Here is an 18610-nt window from a genome sequence, read left to right as displayed (position 1 = left end):
AGTACATTAGCTTCCTGAGGATAGGTCATTGTGCTAGACCTACCTGAAAAAGCATCCTGGCCTGAACTTGGCATATTCATATGTTTGTGTTTGTTTTACTTTCCCTTTGTTTCTTTCTTTTCTTCAGTACAGTGCTCTTAATCCTCGAGAATCTTGGGACATGTGGCATCCTACTCTGGTGGCTGAAGCTTTATTTGCGATTGCAAACATCTTCAGTTCCTTACGCCTGATCTCACTCTTTACTGCAAATTCTCACCTGGGGCCTCTGCAGATATCTCTGGGAAGAATGCTCCTGGACATTTTGAAGTTTCTATTCATATACTGCCTTGTGTTGTTAGCATTTGCTAATGGCCTAAATCAATTGTATTTCTACTACGAAGAAACAAAAGGGTTAAACTGCAAAGGCATACGATGTGAAAAGCAGAATAATGCATTTTCAACGTAAGTCCAAACATTTCTATCAGGAATTTTGTGCAAAATTTAGAATGTAATACATTATGAATTTGAAAAATCTGACAAGTGGTTGCAAAAAAAATTATGCTTAATGCAGAGAAAAGAATTAGCATGTCTTTGTATATATGGCTCCTTCAGTTTTAAAAAATTACATTTTATTTATTTATTTATTTATTTATTATTTATTTATTTATTTTTTATTATTTATTTATTTATTTATTTATTCATTGATTCATTCGTTCATTTTGCTTTTTGCGGTGCTTTATATAAACGAAGTCATATAGTATGTGAAAGAAAAATAATAAAATTATCATTTATTCTTTGGTTATCTTCATGGTATTCAAACTAAATAGTCCTTTTTTTCTAACTTTATTTTTGTTGTTAACATTATTACAGATGTCCCCATTCCCCTGCCCTTTGCACACCGCACCCAGCCCCTGCTCCCTCTTCCCTCTGGCCATCACCACATTGTTGTCTGTGTCTATGGGCTGTGCATATAGGTTCTTTAGCTAAGTTTTCGTAAAATGAACTTTTTTTTCAAAATGACCTCACAAAAAGATACCTATATATACTGTTTGTTATTATTAAATGTATTGGAGTGACATTGGTTAATAAGATTACAAAGGTTTCAAGTATACATTTCAATGATATATGATCTGTATATTGCATTGTGTGCCCACAACCCACAGTCAGATCGTCTTCTGTTTCTATATATTTGTCCCCCTTTACCCATTACTACCCCTACAACTCCTTTCCCTCTGATAACCACCTTACTATTGTCTGTGTCTATGAATTTTAGTTGTATATCTCACATATGTGTGAAATCATGTGGTTCTTAGCTTTTTCTGACCAACTTATTTCATTTAGTATGATATTCTCAAGATCCATATGTACTTTTAAAAATGTGGAATAAATGGAAATCTGTGTACTATTGACAGCTTACATACACATTAAAAGATAGAATGTATACATGTAAAAGCAATTGTAAGAAAATCCAAGAGCTTTTCAGTCCTTTTTCAGTGTTTTCCAGAAGTTAACAGTCCCTTCACATGTCCCTTTGATTCTCTAGTTTTCCACACAAAAAATCTAAGCTTGTAGAAATAATCCAAACCTAGTCCATTGTTATTATACAGACAAAACTTTCTGTGCCCTTACGCCTGAAAAACAATAGGCCTTGTCTAGTATCACCATCTATATCTTACAATAAGACTGTTTGATGCTCACACAGTTCTCATGGAATATACCTCTACATATCTCTCTCCATCTCCTTCCCACTCTGATAAACAGTTAGTTAGCAGATTAATGAAGAAGTTAGGCAATTTTCATCTACACAGTAACCATATGTGAATACATGGCCGTATTGTAGATGACTTTTAAAAGTCAGACCCTATTCATGGGCCATTATAGAAATTTATGTAATATAAGAGAGTACAGTAATTTCTCAAGTAGAAGGAAATTAATAACCTCACATGAACTAAATCACTTATGGCTAAAAAAATTGTTGATTAAATTCTGTGTCTATTTTATCTTTGATCCCATTTTAATTAATCAAGATCTGAGTATTTGCACATGAAATTTTAATTGCTGCCTTAGCTGCCTCAAATCTTTTCAGAAATAGATTCGCTACAAATAACAAATCATAAAGAAAACAAAAAGTCATTCCAGCTTCCCCTTGCAGTGTAATCCCTTACTCCCAGACTCTTTGTTCTTCTGGGCTTAAAGAGCATTTCTTCACCTGATGACCTTACCTAGCTTTGTTGTCTTCCATATCTTCTTTTCTGACTCTGGACAGGGCAGGTTGAATGAATCCCTTGCAACAACATCCTTGTGACTAGCATGCTCTTGGGCTGCTATCTCAGTTTTGATACCTGAACCTATCTTTCCCCACTCATTTGTGATCCATGTCTTGGTATTTGCCTCTAGCATCTAAGGGTTTACAATGGTCAGATCCTACCACTTCCCCTTAGAATTCCACCTCCAGCAAGCTTCCTGGATATTGTCTGTCTGCTTACTGGACTCACAGATTTCTGATGGAGAGCCCTTATGCATGCTCTGTCTTGCACAGCTTCTTTGTTACTTTGGACTGCATACCGTGATGCAAACTGCTTGCCAATACCACGCCATCTACGTTTGTTGCCATATTCTTCTGATTCCATGCTTTGTATTCCAGAAAGAATGTAGAAGTGAGTACCCTCCCATGTCTTCTTTAAATTCAGGGAAGAGCTCTGGTTCCAAGATCCCAACCTCATCTCAGAAATCTGATTCATCTGCAACTAACAAGGTTATACTTAATCTCATCCTAATTTATGATCCCTAAAATTCCCAGGAATCCCCTTGCCCTATTAGTAACTTCATGGTAAATGATTAATTATTAACTAATTTAAATCTCCATCCAAGTAGAGTATGACTAGAGAAGTCTGGTGTAAAATATCTAATATAAATTGTACTTTAAGAGCAAGCATTGTTGTAACCATTTATCAAAGCATAGAAGAATTCTGTTGTCTTTTTATGGCATATTAAGGTGTTACAATGGTCCTCTTGAAACAATTCTTCATTAAGTTCAGACAGTCTCCATTTTTTGCAGTAAATGAAAGAAACTTAACTTTCAATGAAATCACCAAATTCATTCTTTGATAAGAATAAGTAAAATGTTTCCTGAAATAAAAAAAGAGCAAATTTTATTATCTCAGCATTTTTAGACACTATGCCATCTTACAGCATTCACTATGTGCAATTTTAATTGCCAATGTGGAAATCGATATTGATAACTGTAGTTGTAGTTGTAATCCTCCTACAACTAAAAGCAAAATCAGGTAAAAAATTACATTTTTCAAAGAGTAGGCTTGAGGCTCTATTATTTGTTAACTATTGCTAATTGCTCTAAGATGGGATAAACTTTCTATGAAAAAGACACATAGTAAATATTTTAGGCTTTTGTGGGCCATATGTTCTCTGCTGCAGCTACTCATCTCTGCCTTTGTAACACAAAATAAACCATAGGCAATGCATAAATAAATGAGTGTGGTGTGTTTCAATAAAACTTTATTTATGGACATTGAATTGTGAATTCATATAATTTCACATGTCACAAAATACCACTCTTCCTTCTGTTTTTCCCAACCATTTGCAAAAGCAAAAATCATTCTCAACTCAGGTGTCATACAAAAACAGGTTGTGGGTCAGATTTTTCAACTCTGACTTAGAAAACTAAATGTAGCTTTCAAAACTCTTAGGAAAATCAAGTACACCATTTATTCTTTTTATTAAGTTTAATTTTATAATTACATTAAAATTTTATTTTACTATTGACATGTATTTTTCCTTTTTTCATTCATTCATTTATTTTTCTTTTTAATTTTATTAGAGTGAAATTTGTTAATAAAATTATATAAAATTTCAAATGTACATTTCTGTGAAACATAATCTGTATATTGCATTGTGTGCCCACCACCCAAAGTCAAATCTTCTTCCATCACCATATATTTGACCCCATTTACCCTTTACTATCCCCTCACCTTCCTTCCCTCTGGTAACCACCATACTGTTGTCTGTGTCTATGAGTTATTTTTGTTTGTGTTTCTTGTTTGTTCATTTGTTTCTTTCAGTTTTATATCACATGGTTCTTCACATTTTCTATCTGACTTATTTCATTTAGCATGATATTCTGAGGATCCATCCATGTTGTTGCAAATGGAAGTATTTCATTTTTTCTTATGGCTGAGTAGTATTCCATATTACATATGTATCACATCTTCTTTATCCAATCATCTATCAAATGATCCTTCAGTTGTTTCTGTGCCTTAGCCACCGTAAATAGTGCTGCAATGAACAGAAGGGTACATATATCTTTGAAAAGAAATGTTTTCAAATTTTGAGGGTAGATACCCAAAAGAGTACATATATTTTTAAATTAATGATATATACATAACAGCATTCAAATTTTACTCTTATATCTTCTTGTATACTGGTTTTATTAATATAGCTATTAGTGTCATTTTATCTTTATTCCAGGTTATTTGAGACACTCCAGTCCCTGTTTTGGTCAATATTTGGGCTCATCAATTTATATGTGACCAATGTTAAAGCACAGCATGAATTCACTGAGTTTGTTGGTGCTACCATGTTTGGGACCTACAATGTCATCTCTCTGGTTGTCCTACTCAACATGTTAATAGCTATGATGAATAATTCTTACCAACTTATTGCTGTAAGTTGAATAATTTTATTTTAATTCAATATCTCCCCTTAGAGTGCATTGTTCCTAGCTATACTCCATCCTGTTATCATTGGAAATAAGGTTTCTAATTGGCTAGTGATAAGACAGAATTATAATATAAATGGTTACTTTGAAGTTTCTAAGAAGTATTTACCTGTGTACTAATTTAGTGTTATCATATTGCACATGATTATAAAATAAACTAGGTTTATCTTTCCAGGCTGTCATTGGCTATCGTTGTAATTAAGTGCCCTTTGGACTTTGCATTGTCTCTGTCCATTTAACCTACAATCTTGATATAAGCAAACTCAGGCTATCTTGGCAAGATACAAAAGATAGTTCAGAGTGGAGTCTGAGGGAAAATGTCAGAGGATTTTCAGTTTCTTAAAACCTAGCAAAAACAATATAGGTGTAACCCTGAATTCTGTAGCAGAACATAGAATATTATATGTGTTTATTTGAATCTGGACTCCAAACTCTTAGTTTAACTTATTTATTCATTCATCCTACAAATTCTTATTGAATATTTACTCTGCTGCCAGGTACTGTTCTAGGAACTAGAAATACAGCAATGAACAAGGGTGATAAAGCCTTTAAACCCCATGAACTTATATGTTAATGATATATGTCTATGGCCAATAACAATAGTAATAAAATACATCATACTGGAATGAGATATGTTTTTTAAGTCTTTAATATTTATGCCTTAGACAAGTATCATTTTATAAGGATAATTATAGGCTGCTTATTTTCTCCATAAATAACTACAATTATATTGCATCTTGGAATCTATTGCTAAAACTCTCGAGTATTATTGTTATTTTGAAAAGCAACATTCTGAATTTTACTTAAACCTCTCACAAGTGAAAAACTGCATAAATATAAGAATAAAAGATTTTCATTTACTGATTCACAATCTAACATAATCCCACACAGGTATACCTAGGACCTAAGATTTACATGTGAATAGCTAAATTTGTGGAACTTCATTTAAGCATCTTACAAATCTGAAATGGTTTAGATAATCCCTATATATTTGCTTGAAAACTTCTGTATTCCTCTAGTCAACACATTTCCCTAATGTGAATTCTATTTTCCAGACTAACCATTCAAAACATTAGGAAGCCTTTAATTATAAAGATATAGACAAAGAAGCTGTATATACAATTTAGATTCTATAAAACATTAAATGTATGGATTTTATCAATAGAACACTATTCAAGAATAGTATGACATTTTCTTTTTGCCTCTTTGTGGAGTGTTACTTCTTACAGAGATGAGAATGAGCTTCAAATCTCTATTTTTGTTTAGCCCAAACACTAAAACTACTTGAGAGGACACCAGACACTCAAAAACTGAACCAGGTGTCCTTCCCAGCATCCTGCACATGATGCCTCCTTGGAATGTGAACATGCCAAGTATTTTATTTCCCCCTGTCCTAAAATATCAGAATTTACCCTGAGGGCTTTCTCTTTTGTCTTACTAGTCCTAACTCGGAGTTTTAGGGTAAAGCATAAAAAAAGAGTAAAGTTTAATAGTTAAAAGGCAAAAGCAATAAGGCAAGCCATATCTAAAGCTTGCTTCTCACTCATTCACTTGTTCTTTGAGCAAATATTTATTGTGCAACTAATATATGCCAAGCATAAGCTTCCCTTTAGGGATACACAGAATAATGAAGTCTCTGCCCTCAAGAAAAATGTAAAGTAGTGTGGGGACAAAATATATAATTTTAATATTGAGAAAAGGGATTTGAGAATGTGATGAAAGTACAGAAGAGAGGACCATGCATACTAGGGTGGGAGGCAGTTGGGGCTAATGGCAATTGGGGCAAGCTTGCTATGAGAGGAAATACCTAAGTGAAGTTTTAAATATTGACTAAATTAGAAGATGGGTAGCAAAAGGTGGTTTTTAGTCATCACCAACCTAGTTTAGTTCATTTTTTTAAATCATTTTTTATTTTCAATTACAGTTGACATACATCATTAAATCAGTTTCAGGTGTACACCCCAGTGACCAGACATTACATAACTTAATAAGTGATTACCCCAATAAATCTTGTAGCCATCCAGCACTACACATAGCTATTAAAATATTATTGACTATGTTCCCTATGCTGTACTTTACATCCCCATGACTATTCTATAACAACCAATTTGTACTTCTTGATCTCTTCACCCACTCCCTACCTCCTCCCATCTGGCCACCAACAAAAAATTCTATGCATCTATGCGTCTGTTTCTGTTCTGCTTGTTCACTTTGTTTGTAGATTCAATTGTTGATAGATATGTATTTATTGCCACTGGCACTTCAAGCATACCAACATTCCCATTATAGGGAAGTCAGAGGAGAAGAGAGAGAGCAAGAAATTTAAAACCTATTTGAAAAAATAATGATAGAAAATTTCCCTAACTTGGTGAAGGAAACAGACATATAAGTCCAGGAAGCACAGAGAGTCCTAAACAAAATGAACACAAAGAGGCCCACAATAAGACACATTGTAGTTAAAATGCAAAAGGTTTAAGAGAAAGAGAATCTTAACAGCAGCAAGAGAAAAGCAATTAGCTACCTACAAGGCAGCTCCCATAAGACTGTCAACTGATTTGTCAAAAGAAACTTTGCAAGCCAGAAGGAAGTGGCGTGAAATATTCAAAGTGATGAAAAGCAAGGATCTCTCTATCCTTGATTACTCTGTCCTGCAAAGCCATCATTTAGAATGGATGGATATATAAATAATTTCCCAGACAAGAAAAAGCAAACGGAGTTCATCAGCACCAAACCAGTATTGTACAAAATACTGAAGGGTATTCTTGAAGAAGAAGATCAAAAGTATGAACAATAAAATGGAAATAAATGCATATCTATCAACAGTCCCAGTTTTTCTAACCACTGTAGACTTTGTTTATACTCTCTCAGAATCCCAAACCAGGAACAAAGGGAGAATCTGCTTTGTGTTAATAGTAAAAGCACATAATAGGATCAAGATAACATTTACTTTGTGACTCCCTGAGAATCAGGAGGAGCAGAAGTTACTCACAGGCCAATACTTTACCTAAGTGACTACCTCTTTATTACCTTAAGCCGATTCTGCTGAGTCCCATTTTCCATAACTATAGCAAATAAATATATTTTTCTTCATTAAGTTAGGATCTGTAAGCTTGTTTAGAAAGAAAGAAAAAAAGAGGAAACTAGAGAGGAACAGGAGAGAAAATGGAAGGAAAACTAACTTCTGTGCTTCCATCTATTGATAGATCCCTCCAATCACACATTTGCTAAGCAATAATGTAGGCCATGCATTTTCTAGATATAGTGATTCCTATTGAAAGTAACAATTTGCCCAGTGCCTAGACTAAAATCTATATTTTTCATAGTAGAAACGTATATACAACATATGCATTCATTAGCACACAGCAATTTAGGAATATTAGAATGATGCATAATCTAATATGTTACTCTAAAGTCTGAGTCCTTTTTTATAATAGCAATGCAATAAAATTATTATTTTGAATTCTTTAACTATATGTATGCTTAGTTTCTAGCACTTCCTACTTCCCAAATTTTCTGCTTAATTCAGTCTATGGCTAATTTAAGAGAAGACTGGCTGCTATCTAACTAAATGTCACAAATGTTCCTAAATTTTTCCAGGAGATAAATAAAGTAAAATGATTAACAAATGATGATGAAGGATAATCTCGGGCTTGTGGGCAACCACCAGTCTCCTGTTTGGTGCAATTTGGCCAGGGTTATGTCAAGGTTCAGTGTTGTGTCAGAGTCTATAGTCTACACTTATTAGAGGACTTCTTTCTGACTTTATGCCTGTTGCCTAAAGGTGAATACTAATTATTCACATGGAAATGTATCAAGTAAGATTTTTCCTGGAAATACCAGGAGACTAAACCATGAGCACCCATGAGGGTGACATTCACATAGGCAAGGGTTCAAAGGCTTGGATAAGACATAAAGCCCTATTTGTGGCCAAAATCTAATGAAACTGAGCTAATGTAAGCCTACAATGCAGGAAATTAAGATTCATCTTCAAGGTATAACTAATCACTGAAGTCTCTATAACATGGAATTATTTTAGATGCCTGTTTCAGGGAAGAGGAAAGGATGAAAACTGACAAGAAAGCTGTGACTCCTTACCAGGTTAAGCCATCCTCTGAAATGTTTAGATGACTATCTCCAGGATTCAGCAGTGTTTTCATGAGTAATTTAATTAATGTTCCAAGAGCCACACAAGGCAGGTTACAGGCTCTCTGTGAGGTTTATCTAACCTTAATAATTAAGAAACTTAGCAGCAGCTGTCATATTTTTCTCTTCAGGACCATGCAGATATAGAATGGAAATTTGCTCGAACAAAGCTTTGGATGAGTTATTTTGAAGAAGGAGGTACCCTGCCTACTCCCTTCAATGTCATCCCGAGTCCCAAGTCTCTTTGGTACCTGATCAAATGGATATGGACACACCTGTGCAAGAAAAAGATGAGAAGAAAGCCAGAAAGTTTTGGAACAATAGGGGTAAGACCACAGCATGTTAGTATTCCTCTTTCTTTTGTGTATTTAAATATATTTGTATTTTGTATTGAATATTTTTTCATTATTCTTAGTGCCTAACATAGGCTTCTTCTAGAGCATATTATGATTCATAAAATTTTCTCAAATGATTAGATAAATGTTATAACTAGAAAATGCTGTGTCATATTCAGGCACAGTGATTTCAGAATATGTTTAATTGTCCAACATTTTGCTTCTACTCTCAATCATACTAAATGCCAAGAAGTTGTGTTTGTAAAAAATATCAGGACTGCTCAGAACTACCCTCCTCTTATACTGGAAGATTTTACATACTTTGAAGGATCTCTTACCCTTTGGGGCAGCATGGATGGGACTGGAGAGTATTATGCTCAGAGAAATAAGCCAGTCAGAGAAAGACAAGTACCACATGATCTCACTCATATGTGGAATATAATAAACAAAATAAACTGATGAACAAAATAGATCCAGACACATAGAAGCATGAAACAGACTGAGGAATCTCAGAGGAAAGGTGAGGTTGGGGGAGTGGGTAGGAAGATATTAATCAAGGAACTTATATGCGTATATGCATAACCTGTGGACACAGACATTGGTATGGGGAAGGCTTGGGGGTGGGGTGGATGCGGGGTGGAGAGGGTCAATGGGGGAAAAAGGGATATCTGTAATACTTTCAACAATGAAGATAAATTAATAAAAAACAGGAAAACAAACAAAAAAAGGAAATTTCTTCTGGAAACCAAGAGTTCAAGCAATTAAAGCAGAAAATATATAGACTTAGGTATTCGCTTTCATCAAACCACTGACATGGGACAAGTCATTCCTCATTTATTTCTCACTTCGAATCCTAATTTTCAAAGTTCTCATAGTGATGCTTTGGAAATTAATACCCTAATATTCATTAGTCACTTTGACCTTCTAAGAGAAATTGTTTTGGGGAGTATTCTAATATGCCTTTATATTAAAATCAGTTATTTAATTTAAAAATTATAATTGGTTTTTAATTTTATTTAATATAGTTTATGACAGCTAGTTATGACCTAAGTGGTCCTTCTCACTTCTTAACTTAATTGCCCAAGGCATTGTTATCAGCATAAAATGGGGTTTTCTCTACTGAAAGTGGCCTTGATATTTCTATAATCTCAGTAACAATTCTAATTCTAAAGAGAAATTGACTGGCAAGAGAGTATAGCAAAGAGAGAGGTGGTTAGGAAGGGCAGATATATTCTTCCTTCTAAGCTGTTACTTCATAAACTTGGAAGACTTAAATTTGGGCATATACCTGATCTTCGAAACAGATTATGATTTGTCCTTACAATGAAATCTGTATACTAATTTATAGACTACCTCACTGATTTTAGAACAGATAAATTATTTTACTCCAAATGTTTAATTTCTCTGTTAAAAAATAAGTTCAAATTATTAAAAAATACCCTATAGTTGAAAAATAAATGTAATGATTTAAGTTCAATAGGCAACTATTGCATGTGTCCCACATGCTAGTAACTGAGCTAGGAATTGGGGTGGGGATGAGCTAGGAATTTGTGGTGGTATTCATGTTTCTAATATGGGAGATACAGATATGAGAACATATTGCTATAATTTTATATAAAATATTTGACATTATAATATAATCACATGCAAAATGCAATTTAAACAGTGCAAGAAATAATGCTTTCCTTAAGATAAATAGGGAAAGGTTTCAAAGAAGCCAATCTCTGGCTTATACCTTTTCACATCAAAATATACATGCCTTTTTTCCTATCTTTTTCTTAAATTTATAAGAAATTTATATAATCCTTAAGAAGCTATTAGTGAATAATACTATCTTATGCTACCTGTCATAGGAGTATTTTGATTTAATTTGAGTTTCTGGGTCCAAAAATAAAGGCCACACACAAAAGAAATTTGTCTTTAATATTTTAATTTTAGGCCATATTAATTGGAATTTGGGGTTTTAAGATACCACAAAGCTTTTAAGAAGATATGAGGCTCTGCTCTACTGTTTTAAGAACTCCATGTGTGCAGCCACCAGAATCATGGAGAACCACTCTAAAAAATTGATTTCCAACTCTCCCATCCCCACCACACTGTTGATGCATTGCTAGGAATATGTTACCATCATTTCTTAGATGCAAAAAGGAGCTTAATACTGACTTGGGCTTTCCTATTAAAGCAATGATTCACTCCTTTCAGAGGGAGAAGGTAAAGTTTAAAAGCTTCTTTTCTATACATTAAAAAATATTTATTCTTATGTCTCTATCTCTAAATTTAAGTATTTTTATCCAAGGTGATGCACAGAAAAATAATTGACAATTGTGATGTCAAACCATTCCTTTTTCCTTAGCCATGTTAATTTTACTAACCTTTGGATAGTTTTATGCTTTGGGAATTTATGACAAACTAAATAAATATTATGAATGTTGTCTCTCTTCTCCAGCCTCATCCCACTCTCAAGCCTGCCTCTTCTCTGCCAAGCTAAGGTTTTGGGAAAGCACCAGCCTAATCAAACTCAATGAACGCTAAAAATTTACCCTCTACTTAGACTGCATTTCCAGAATGAAAAGATTATAATATTTTGGTTTGCATACTCTTAGTTGAATTTTATGCATTTATATTTTAGATGGAAATAAATAGTATATATCATTTGTAAGAAAAATATAAGATAAACAAAAAGTAAATTAAGAAGATTCTAATATTAATAGAGGAGTTAAATGAGAAAATAATGTCAAAAATGCATTGCTTTTGCTGTGAATTCCTTTCAGTTTGGATAATCTTCCTAATAGTTATTTGTATAAACATGAAGATTAGGGTATATATACATAGCCATTAATAAAAAGGTGGCAGTCACTTTGGGTAACCAAGACATGGCTTAGAATCACGCATTACACTTCAAAGGGATATTAGAAATCATTTAACTCAACTATTTCCTTTAAAAGAGAACTTGTTTATGTTGCCCAGTGTTTCAGGGTCCCCTTTCTGTTGGCAGAGCTGGGAAAAAACCTGGGTCTTTGTTTCCCAGCTCAATGTGTTTTTCACTGCCTTTTCTTGTTTCCCTGAAAAGTCTGATGACCATTCAACAATACATCCTATGTTGTGTATTCATCTTTCAGGTTTTCTCAACAGCTTTTGCTGTTTTCCAGTTGCCTCTTAGGTTTCTGTATCTCAAAGTTCTTGTTTAACAGGATAAGTTACCTTCTGCTCTCATCCCAACTTGCTTATATTTATTCCATATTTTTGAAACAGAAAATTGAAACTAAACTCTAGGTAGAGTTTATGCATTCTTTGAGGCATTTTTGTGATTCATTTACTGACTCTTGTCACCCAACAGCTGCCTGAATGTCACACTGATGCTCATTCTCTTAACTTCCCTTTAGGTTTGCCACCATTGGCCCTCTCTAGGATTCCATCACTGGCAATTTTATCTTGCTATTTATGATTACTGGGTAATACTAATACAACTAGCCCTGAAGAATTAAATGATTCTTAAATGTATTTTTATTTACTTCAGAGAGAGGAAGAGAGACGGGGAGAGACAGAAACATCAATGATGAGAGAGTCATTGATTGGCTGCCTCCTGTACACCCCCAATTGGGGATCGAGCCCTCAATCGGGGAATCAAGCCCCCATTCTGGGCATGTGCCCTGACTGGGAATCAAACCTTTACCACCTGGTCCATAGGTCAACCCTCAACCCCTGAGCATGCTGGCCAGGCTTAAATAACTCTAAAAAAAAAAACAACTTTGGACTTTCTTCTATGGATAATTAGGTGTTCCAGGTACATTAACTTTGTATTTGGAATGTTTTATGGGGGAGAGCATAAATGAAGCAGAAATGCTTTATCGATCAAAACCTTTATTGTAGGGAGAAAACTCATTGAGAAATCGCTTCTCTCTGGGAAATCATAAAAATCCTACCAAAGGGACAACTTATTGAGAGTGCGATAATAAAATTTGAAACATATTGTAGCTTTTTTGGTTTTTTATATTACCCATTGAATTTTTTGCTTAATCTCATTTTATCAGCAAAACCTTTCATTAGAAACTCCTGTTTAAAAAAAAGGGGAAAAAAAAAAAAAGGACTGGTGTCTAGATCAGGCTTTTATGCTAAAACAAAACCAATGTTTCTACCTGTGGCCTGAGAGGTTTAGATCACTTAATTAAAGTAAAAAGCAATTAATGCAATACTTCACCAGTGTTTAATTAATATGAAACATTTATTTAGATATATATATATATTTTAAATTTTGATTACAGTTTACAGTCAATATTATTCTGTATTAGTTTCAGGTATACAGCAAAGTTGTTAGAAAATCATGTATTTTACAGAATGTTCCCCCCACTGCTTCAAGTACCCACCTGGCCCCAAACATAGTCATCACGATATGATTGACTATATTCCCTGTGCTATAATCTACACCTCTGTGAACATTCTGCAACTAACAATTTTTACTGCTTAATCTCTTCACTTTTTTCACCCAGCCCCCAACATCCCTCCCCTCTGACAACTATCAGTCTGTTCTCTGTATGTATGAGTCTGTTTCTATTTTATTTGTTGGTTTATTTTGTTCATTAGATTCCAAATGTAAGGGAAATCATTTGGTCCTTGTCTTTGTATGCCTTATTTCACTAACAGTAATACTCTCTTGGTCTTATACTGTCACAAAGGGTAAGATTTCAATCTTTTTTTATGGTTGAGTAGTATTACATTTTGTATATGTACCATAGCTTTTTTATTCACTCATCTATTGAGGGGCACTTGGGTTCCTTCCATATCTTGGCTATTGTAAATAATGTTTCAGTGAACATAAGGATGCATTTTTTTTTTTTTTTTTGAGTTAGTGTTTGGGTTTATTTGGATATAGTCTCAGAAGTGGAATCCCTGGATCATAAGAAATTCCATTTTTAATTTTTTAAAAACCTCCACAGTTTTTCATAGTGGCTGCACCAATCTGCATTCCCACCTGCAATGCACTAGGGTTCCCTTTTCTCCACATCCTCACCAACACTTGTTGTTTGTTGATTTACTGATGATGATGACCATTCTGACAGGAGTAAGGTGGTATCTCATTGTGGTTTTGATTTGCATTTCTCTGATGATTAGTGATTTTGAGCAACTTTTCAAATGTCTATTGGCCATCTGTATGTCTTCCTTGGAAAAGCATCTTTTCATGTCTTCTGCCCACTTAGGTTTGTTTTTCTGGTGTTAACTTGTCTGAGTTCTTTATAAATTTTGGATATTCACCCCTTATCCATTTATCATTGAAGAATATGCTCTCTCATTCAGTAGGTTGTCTTTTTGTTTTGTTGATGGTTTCCTTTGTTGTGCAAAATCATTTTAGTTTGATGTAGTTCCATTTGTTTGCTTTTTTATTTCCCTTGCCCTAAGAGATATATAGAAAAAAATATTGCTAAGAGAAATGTCAGATTTACTGCCTATCTTTTCTTCTAGAATTTTTATGGTTTTAAATCATACATTTAAGTCTTTAATCCATTTTTACTTCATTCTTGTGTATGGTGTAAGATCTAGTTCATTTTTTGCATGTATCTGTCCAATTTTTCCAGCACCACTTTTTGAATAGGCTATCTTTATTCCATCATATGTTCTTGCCTCCTTATTCAAATATTAATTGACCATATAGGCATAAGTTTATTTTTGGGCTTCCTATTCTGTTCCATTGATCTATATGTCATTTTTATGCCAGTACCATGCTGTTTTGATTACTATAGCCTTATAGTATAGTTTGATATCAAGTAGTTTGATACCTCCTACTTAGTTTTATTTTCTCAAGATTGCTGAAGCTATTTGGGGGCGTTGGTGGATCCATATAACTTTTTGGATTATTTGCTCTAGCTCTGTAAAAAACGCCATTGGTATTTTGATAGGAATTTCATTGAATCTATAGATTGCTTTGAGTAGTATGGGCATTTTAATGATGTTAATTCTTCCTGTCCATGAACACGGTATATGCTTCCACTTATTTGTATCTTCGCTTTCTTTCTTCAGTATATTATGATTTTTCAAGTACAAGTCTTTTATCTCCTTGGCTAAATTTATTCTTAGGTACCTTATTATATATGCAATTGTAAATAGGATTGTCTTTAGTTTCTTTTTCTTTCTTTCTTTTTTTTCTTTGTTGATTCTATTACAGATGTCCCCCATTTTCTCCTACTTTGCCTCCCTACATCCTGCTCCTGCCCCCCTAGGCCTTCCCCACATTCTTGTCTGTGTCCATGGACTATGCATATATGCATATAAGTTACTTCATTGATCTCTTCCTGCCCTCCCTACCTTCCCACCAGCCTTCCCACCAGCAGTGTACTAGGGTTCCTTTTTCTCTACATCCTCACCAGCACTTGTTTGTTGATTTGTTGCTGGTAGTCATTCTGGCAGGTGTAAGGTGGTACCTCTTTGTTGTTTTAATTTGCATCTCTCTGTTGATTAGTAATCTTGAGCAGTTTTATATGTCTATTGGCCATCTCTATGTCCTTTTTTTGAGGAGTGTCTATTCAGGTCCTTTTCCCATTTTTTACAGGATTATTTGTCTTCCTGGTGTTGAGATGTATAAGTTCTTTATATATTTTGGAGATTAACCCCTTATCTGATGAATCATTTGCAAATATGATCTCCCATAGAGTGGGTTCCCTTTTTGTCTTGTTGATGGTTGCTTTTGCTGTGCATTAGTTTCTTTATCTGATAATTCATCATTGGTGTATAAAAATGCAACTAATTTCTGAATATTAATTTGGTATTCTGCTACTTTACTGAATTTATTTATCAGTTCCTGTAGTTGTTTGAACAGAGTCTTTGAGTTTCTCCATATACAGTATCATGTCATCTGCAAATTATAACTTTTACTTCTTTTCCAGTTGGGATACACTTTATTTCTTCTTCTTATCTGATTGTTGTGGCTAGGACTTCCAGTATTATGTTAAATAGGAGTGGTGAAAGTGAACATTCCTGTCTTGCACCTGATCTTAAGGGAAACACTTTTAGTTTTAGTCCATTGAGTATGATGTTGACTGTAGTTTTGTTATGCGGCACCTTTATCATATTGAAGTATGATCCCTCTGTTCCCACTTACTGAGATTTTTTTATCTTAAATGCATGATGGATTTTGTCAAATGCTTTTTCCTCATCTATTGATGTGGTCATATGTTTTTTATTTTTCATTTTGTTTATATGGTGTATCACGTTAATTGATTTGTGGATATCGTACCAACCTTGCATCCCAGTTATAAGTTCTCTTTGATCATAGCTATGAGCTTTTTATTTATGATTTTATTTTTTATTGTTCAAAATATTACAGATGTCTGTTTTCTCCCCATTGACCCCTTCCACTCCGCCCCCACCCCCTTATGAGTTTTTTAATGTATTGCTGAATTCAGTTTGCTAATATTTTGCTGAGAATTTTTGCATCTGTATTCATCAGAGATATGTGCCTATATTTTCTTTCTTTGTAGTGTCTTTATATGGTTTTGTAAATAAGATAATGCCTGCCTCATACAATGAGCTTGTGATTCTTCCCTCTTCTTGAATTTTTTGGAATAGTTTTCAAAGGATAGATGTCAATTTTTCTTTGAATTTTTGGTAAAATTCTCTTATTAAGTCATCTGGTTCAGGATTCTATTGCCTGGGAGTCTTTTGACTACTGTCTTGATTCATTAATTGTAATCTGTTCAGATTTTCTGATTTTCTGTTTCTTCATGATTCTGTTTGGGATAATTATGTGTTTCTAGGAATTTATCCATTTCTTCTAGATTGTCCGATTTATTGGCATACAGTTGTTCACAATGTTTCTTAAAATTGTTTGTATTTCTTTGTTGTCAGTCATTACTTCTCCTCTTTCGTTTCTGATTTATGTATTATATTCTCTCCTTTTTTCTTGATGAGTCTAGTTAAAGGTTTATCAGTCTTGTTAGTTTTTTCAGAGGACCAGCTCTTGGTTTCATGTATCTTTTGTATTTTTTAGACTCTTTTTCATTTATTTCTATTCTAATCTTTATTATTTGCTTTCTTCTACTCACTTTGGGCTTTGTTTCGTGTTCTCTTTTTAGTTCCTTTAGATGTAAGGTTAGATTATTTATTTGAGATTTTTCTTGCTTTTTTTTTTTTAATATGTCTTTACTGATTTCAGAGAGGAAAGGAGAGGGAGGGAGAGAGATAGAAACATCAGTGATGAGAGAGTCATTGATGGGCTGCCTCCTGCTCGCCCCTGACTGGGGATTGAGCCCGCACCCAGGGCACGTGCCCTGACAGAGAATCGAACAGAGATCTCCTGATTTTAGGTCGATTCTCAACTGCTGAGCCACGCCCGGCCGGGCCAGATGAGGTTTTTCTTGCTTTTTGAGGTAGGCTTGTATTTCACCTTAACAGTTGTTTTAGATTTTTGTTCTTGTATGTTCATTTTCTTTTGTCTCAAAGTAACTTTTGATTTCTTCCTTGATCTCATTGTTAACTCGTTAATGTAACATGTTATTTAGCCTTCATATGTTTGTGTGTTTTTTGGTTTTTTTCTTATACTTGATTTCTGGTTTCATACCATTGTGGTTAGAAAAGATTCTGATGTGATTTTTATCTTCTTGAATTTAACGAGACTTGTTTTGTGTTCTAACATTTTGGTCTGTCCTAGAGACTGTTCTATGTGCACTTGAAAAAAATGTATGTTCTGCTGCTTTGCAACCAAATGATCTGAAAATATCAATTAAATCCATCTGTTATAGAGTGTCATTGAATTTTTTTGTCTGGAAGTTCTAACCACGGATGTCAATGGGGTGGTAAAATCCACTGCTATACCTGTATTACTGTTGATCACTCACTTTTATGTCTACCAAGATTTTCTTTATATATTGAGGTGCTCCTTTATATATTGGGTGCATATATAACAAGAATTATATTTTCTTGTTTTATCAATCCCTTTAGTATTATGTAATGTCTTTCTTTTTCTCTTGTTATGGCCTTTGTTTAAGTCTATTTTGTCTGATATAAATATTGCTAACCCATCTTTTTATGTTTCCATTTGCTTGAAATATCACTTGCCATCCATTTACTTTTAGTCTCTGTGTGTATTTTGTTCTGGGGTGGGTCTATTGTAGACAACATATATATAGGTCTTGTTTTCTTCTCCATTCAGCTACCCTATTTCTTTTCATTAGAGCATTTAGTCCATTTACATTTAAAAGAAACAATGATAGGTACATATTTATGGCCACTTTATTCCTTATGTCTAAGTCCCTCTATGCTTTTTTTTCTTTCTTCTTTTTATAGAAGACCTTGTAACATTTCTGGTCAAACTGGCTTTGTGTTAATTAACTCCCTTAGCTTTTTCTTTTCTGGGCAGCTCTTTATTTCTCCTATTATTTTAAAAGATACTCTTGCCGTGTAGAGTAGTCTTCTTCTTAGGTCATTGCTT

The 18610-nt window shown here is 34.0% G+C and overlaps 1 protein-coding gene across 1 annotated transcript in view; it reads left to right on the top strand.

Annotated features, from left to right (window-relative positions):
• TRPC4 (transient receptor potential cation channel subfamily C member 4) overlaps window positions 1-18610 on the top strand; it is a 341290-nt gene that overhangs the window by 308921 nt on the left and 13759 nt on the right. The window contains exons 6-8 of the mRNA XM_016208908.2: window positions 128-441; window positions 4465-4660; window positions 8989-9183. Coding sequence (XP_016064394.1) covers window positions 128-441; window positions 4465-4660; window positions 8989-9183 — 705 coding nt within the window. The remainder of the gene's footprint in view (window positions 1-127; window positions 442-4464; window positions 4661-8988; window positions 9184-18610) is intronic.

The sequence above is a fragment of the Miniopterus natalensis genome, chromosome 2 (assembly GCF_054644295.1).
Source record: "Miniopterus natalensis isolate mMinNat1 chromosome 2, mMinNat1.hap1, whole genome shotgun sequence".
NCBI lineage: Eukaryota > Metazoa > Chordata > Mammalia > Chiroptera > Miniopteridae > Miniopterus > Miniopterus natalensis.
This window is presented reverse-complemented; position numbering and strand designations above follow the sequence as displayed.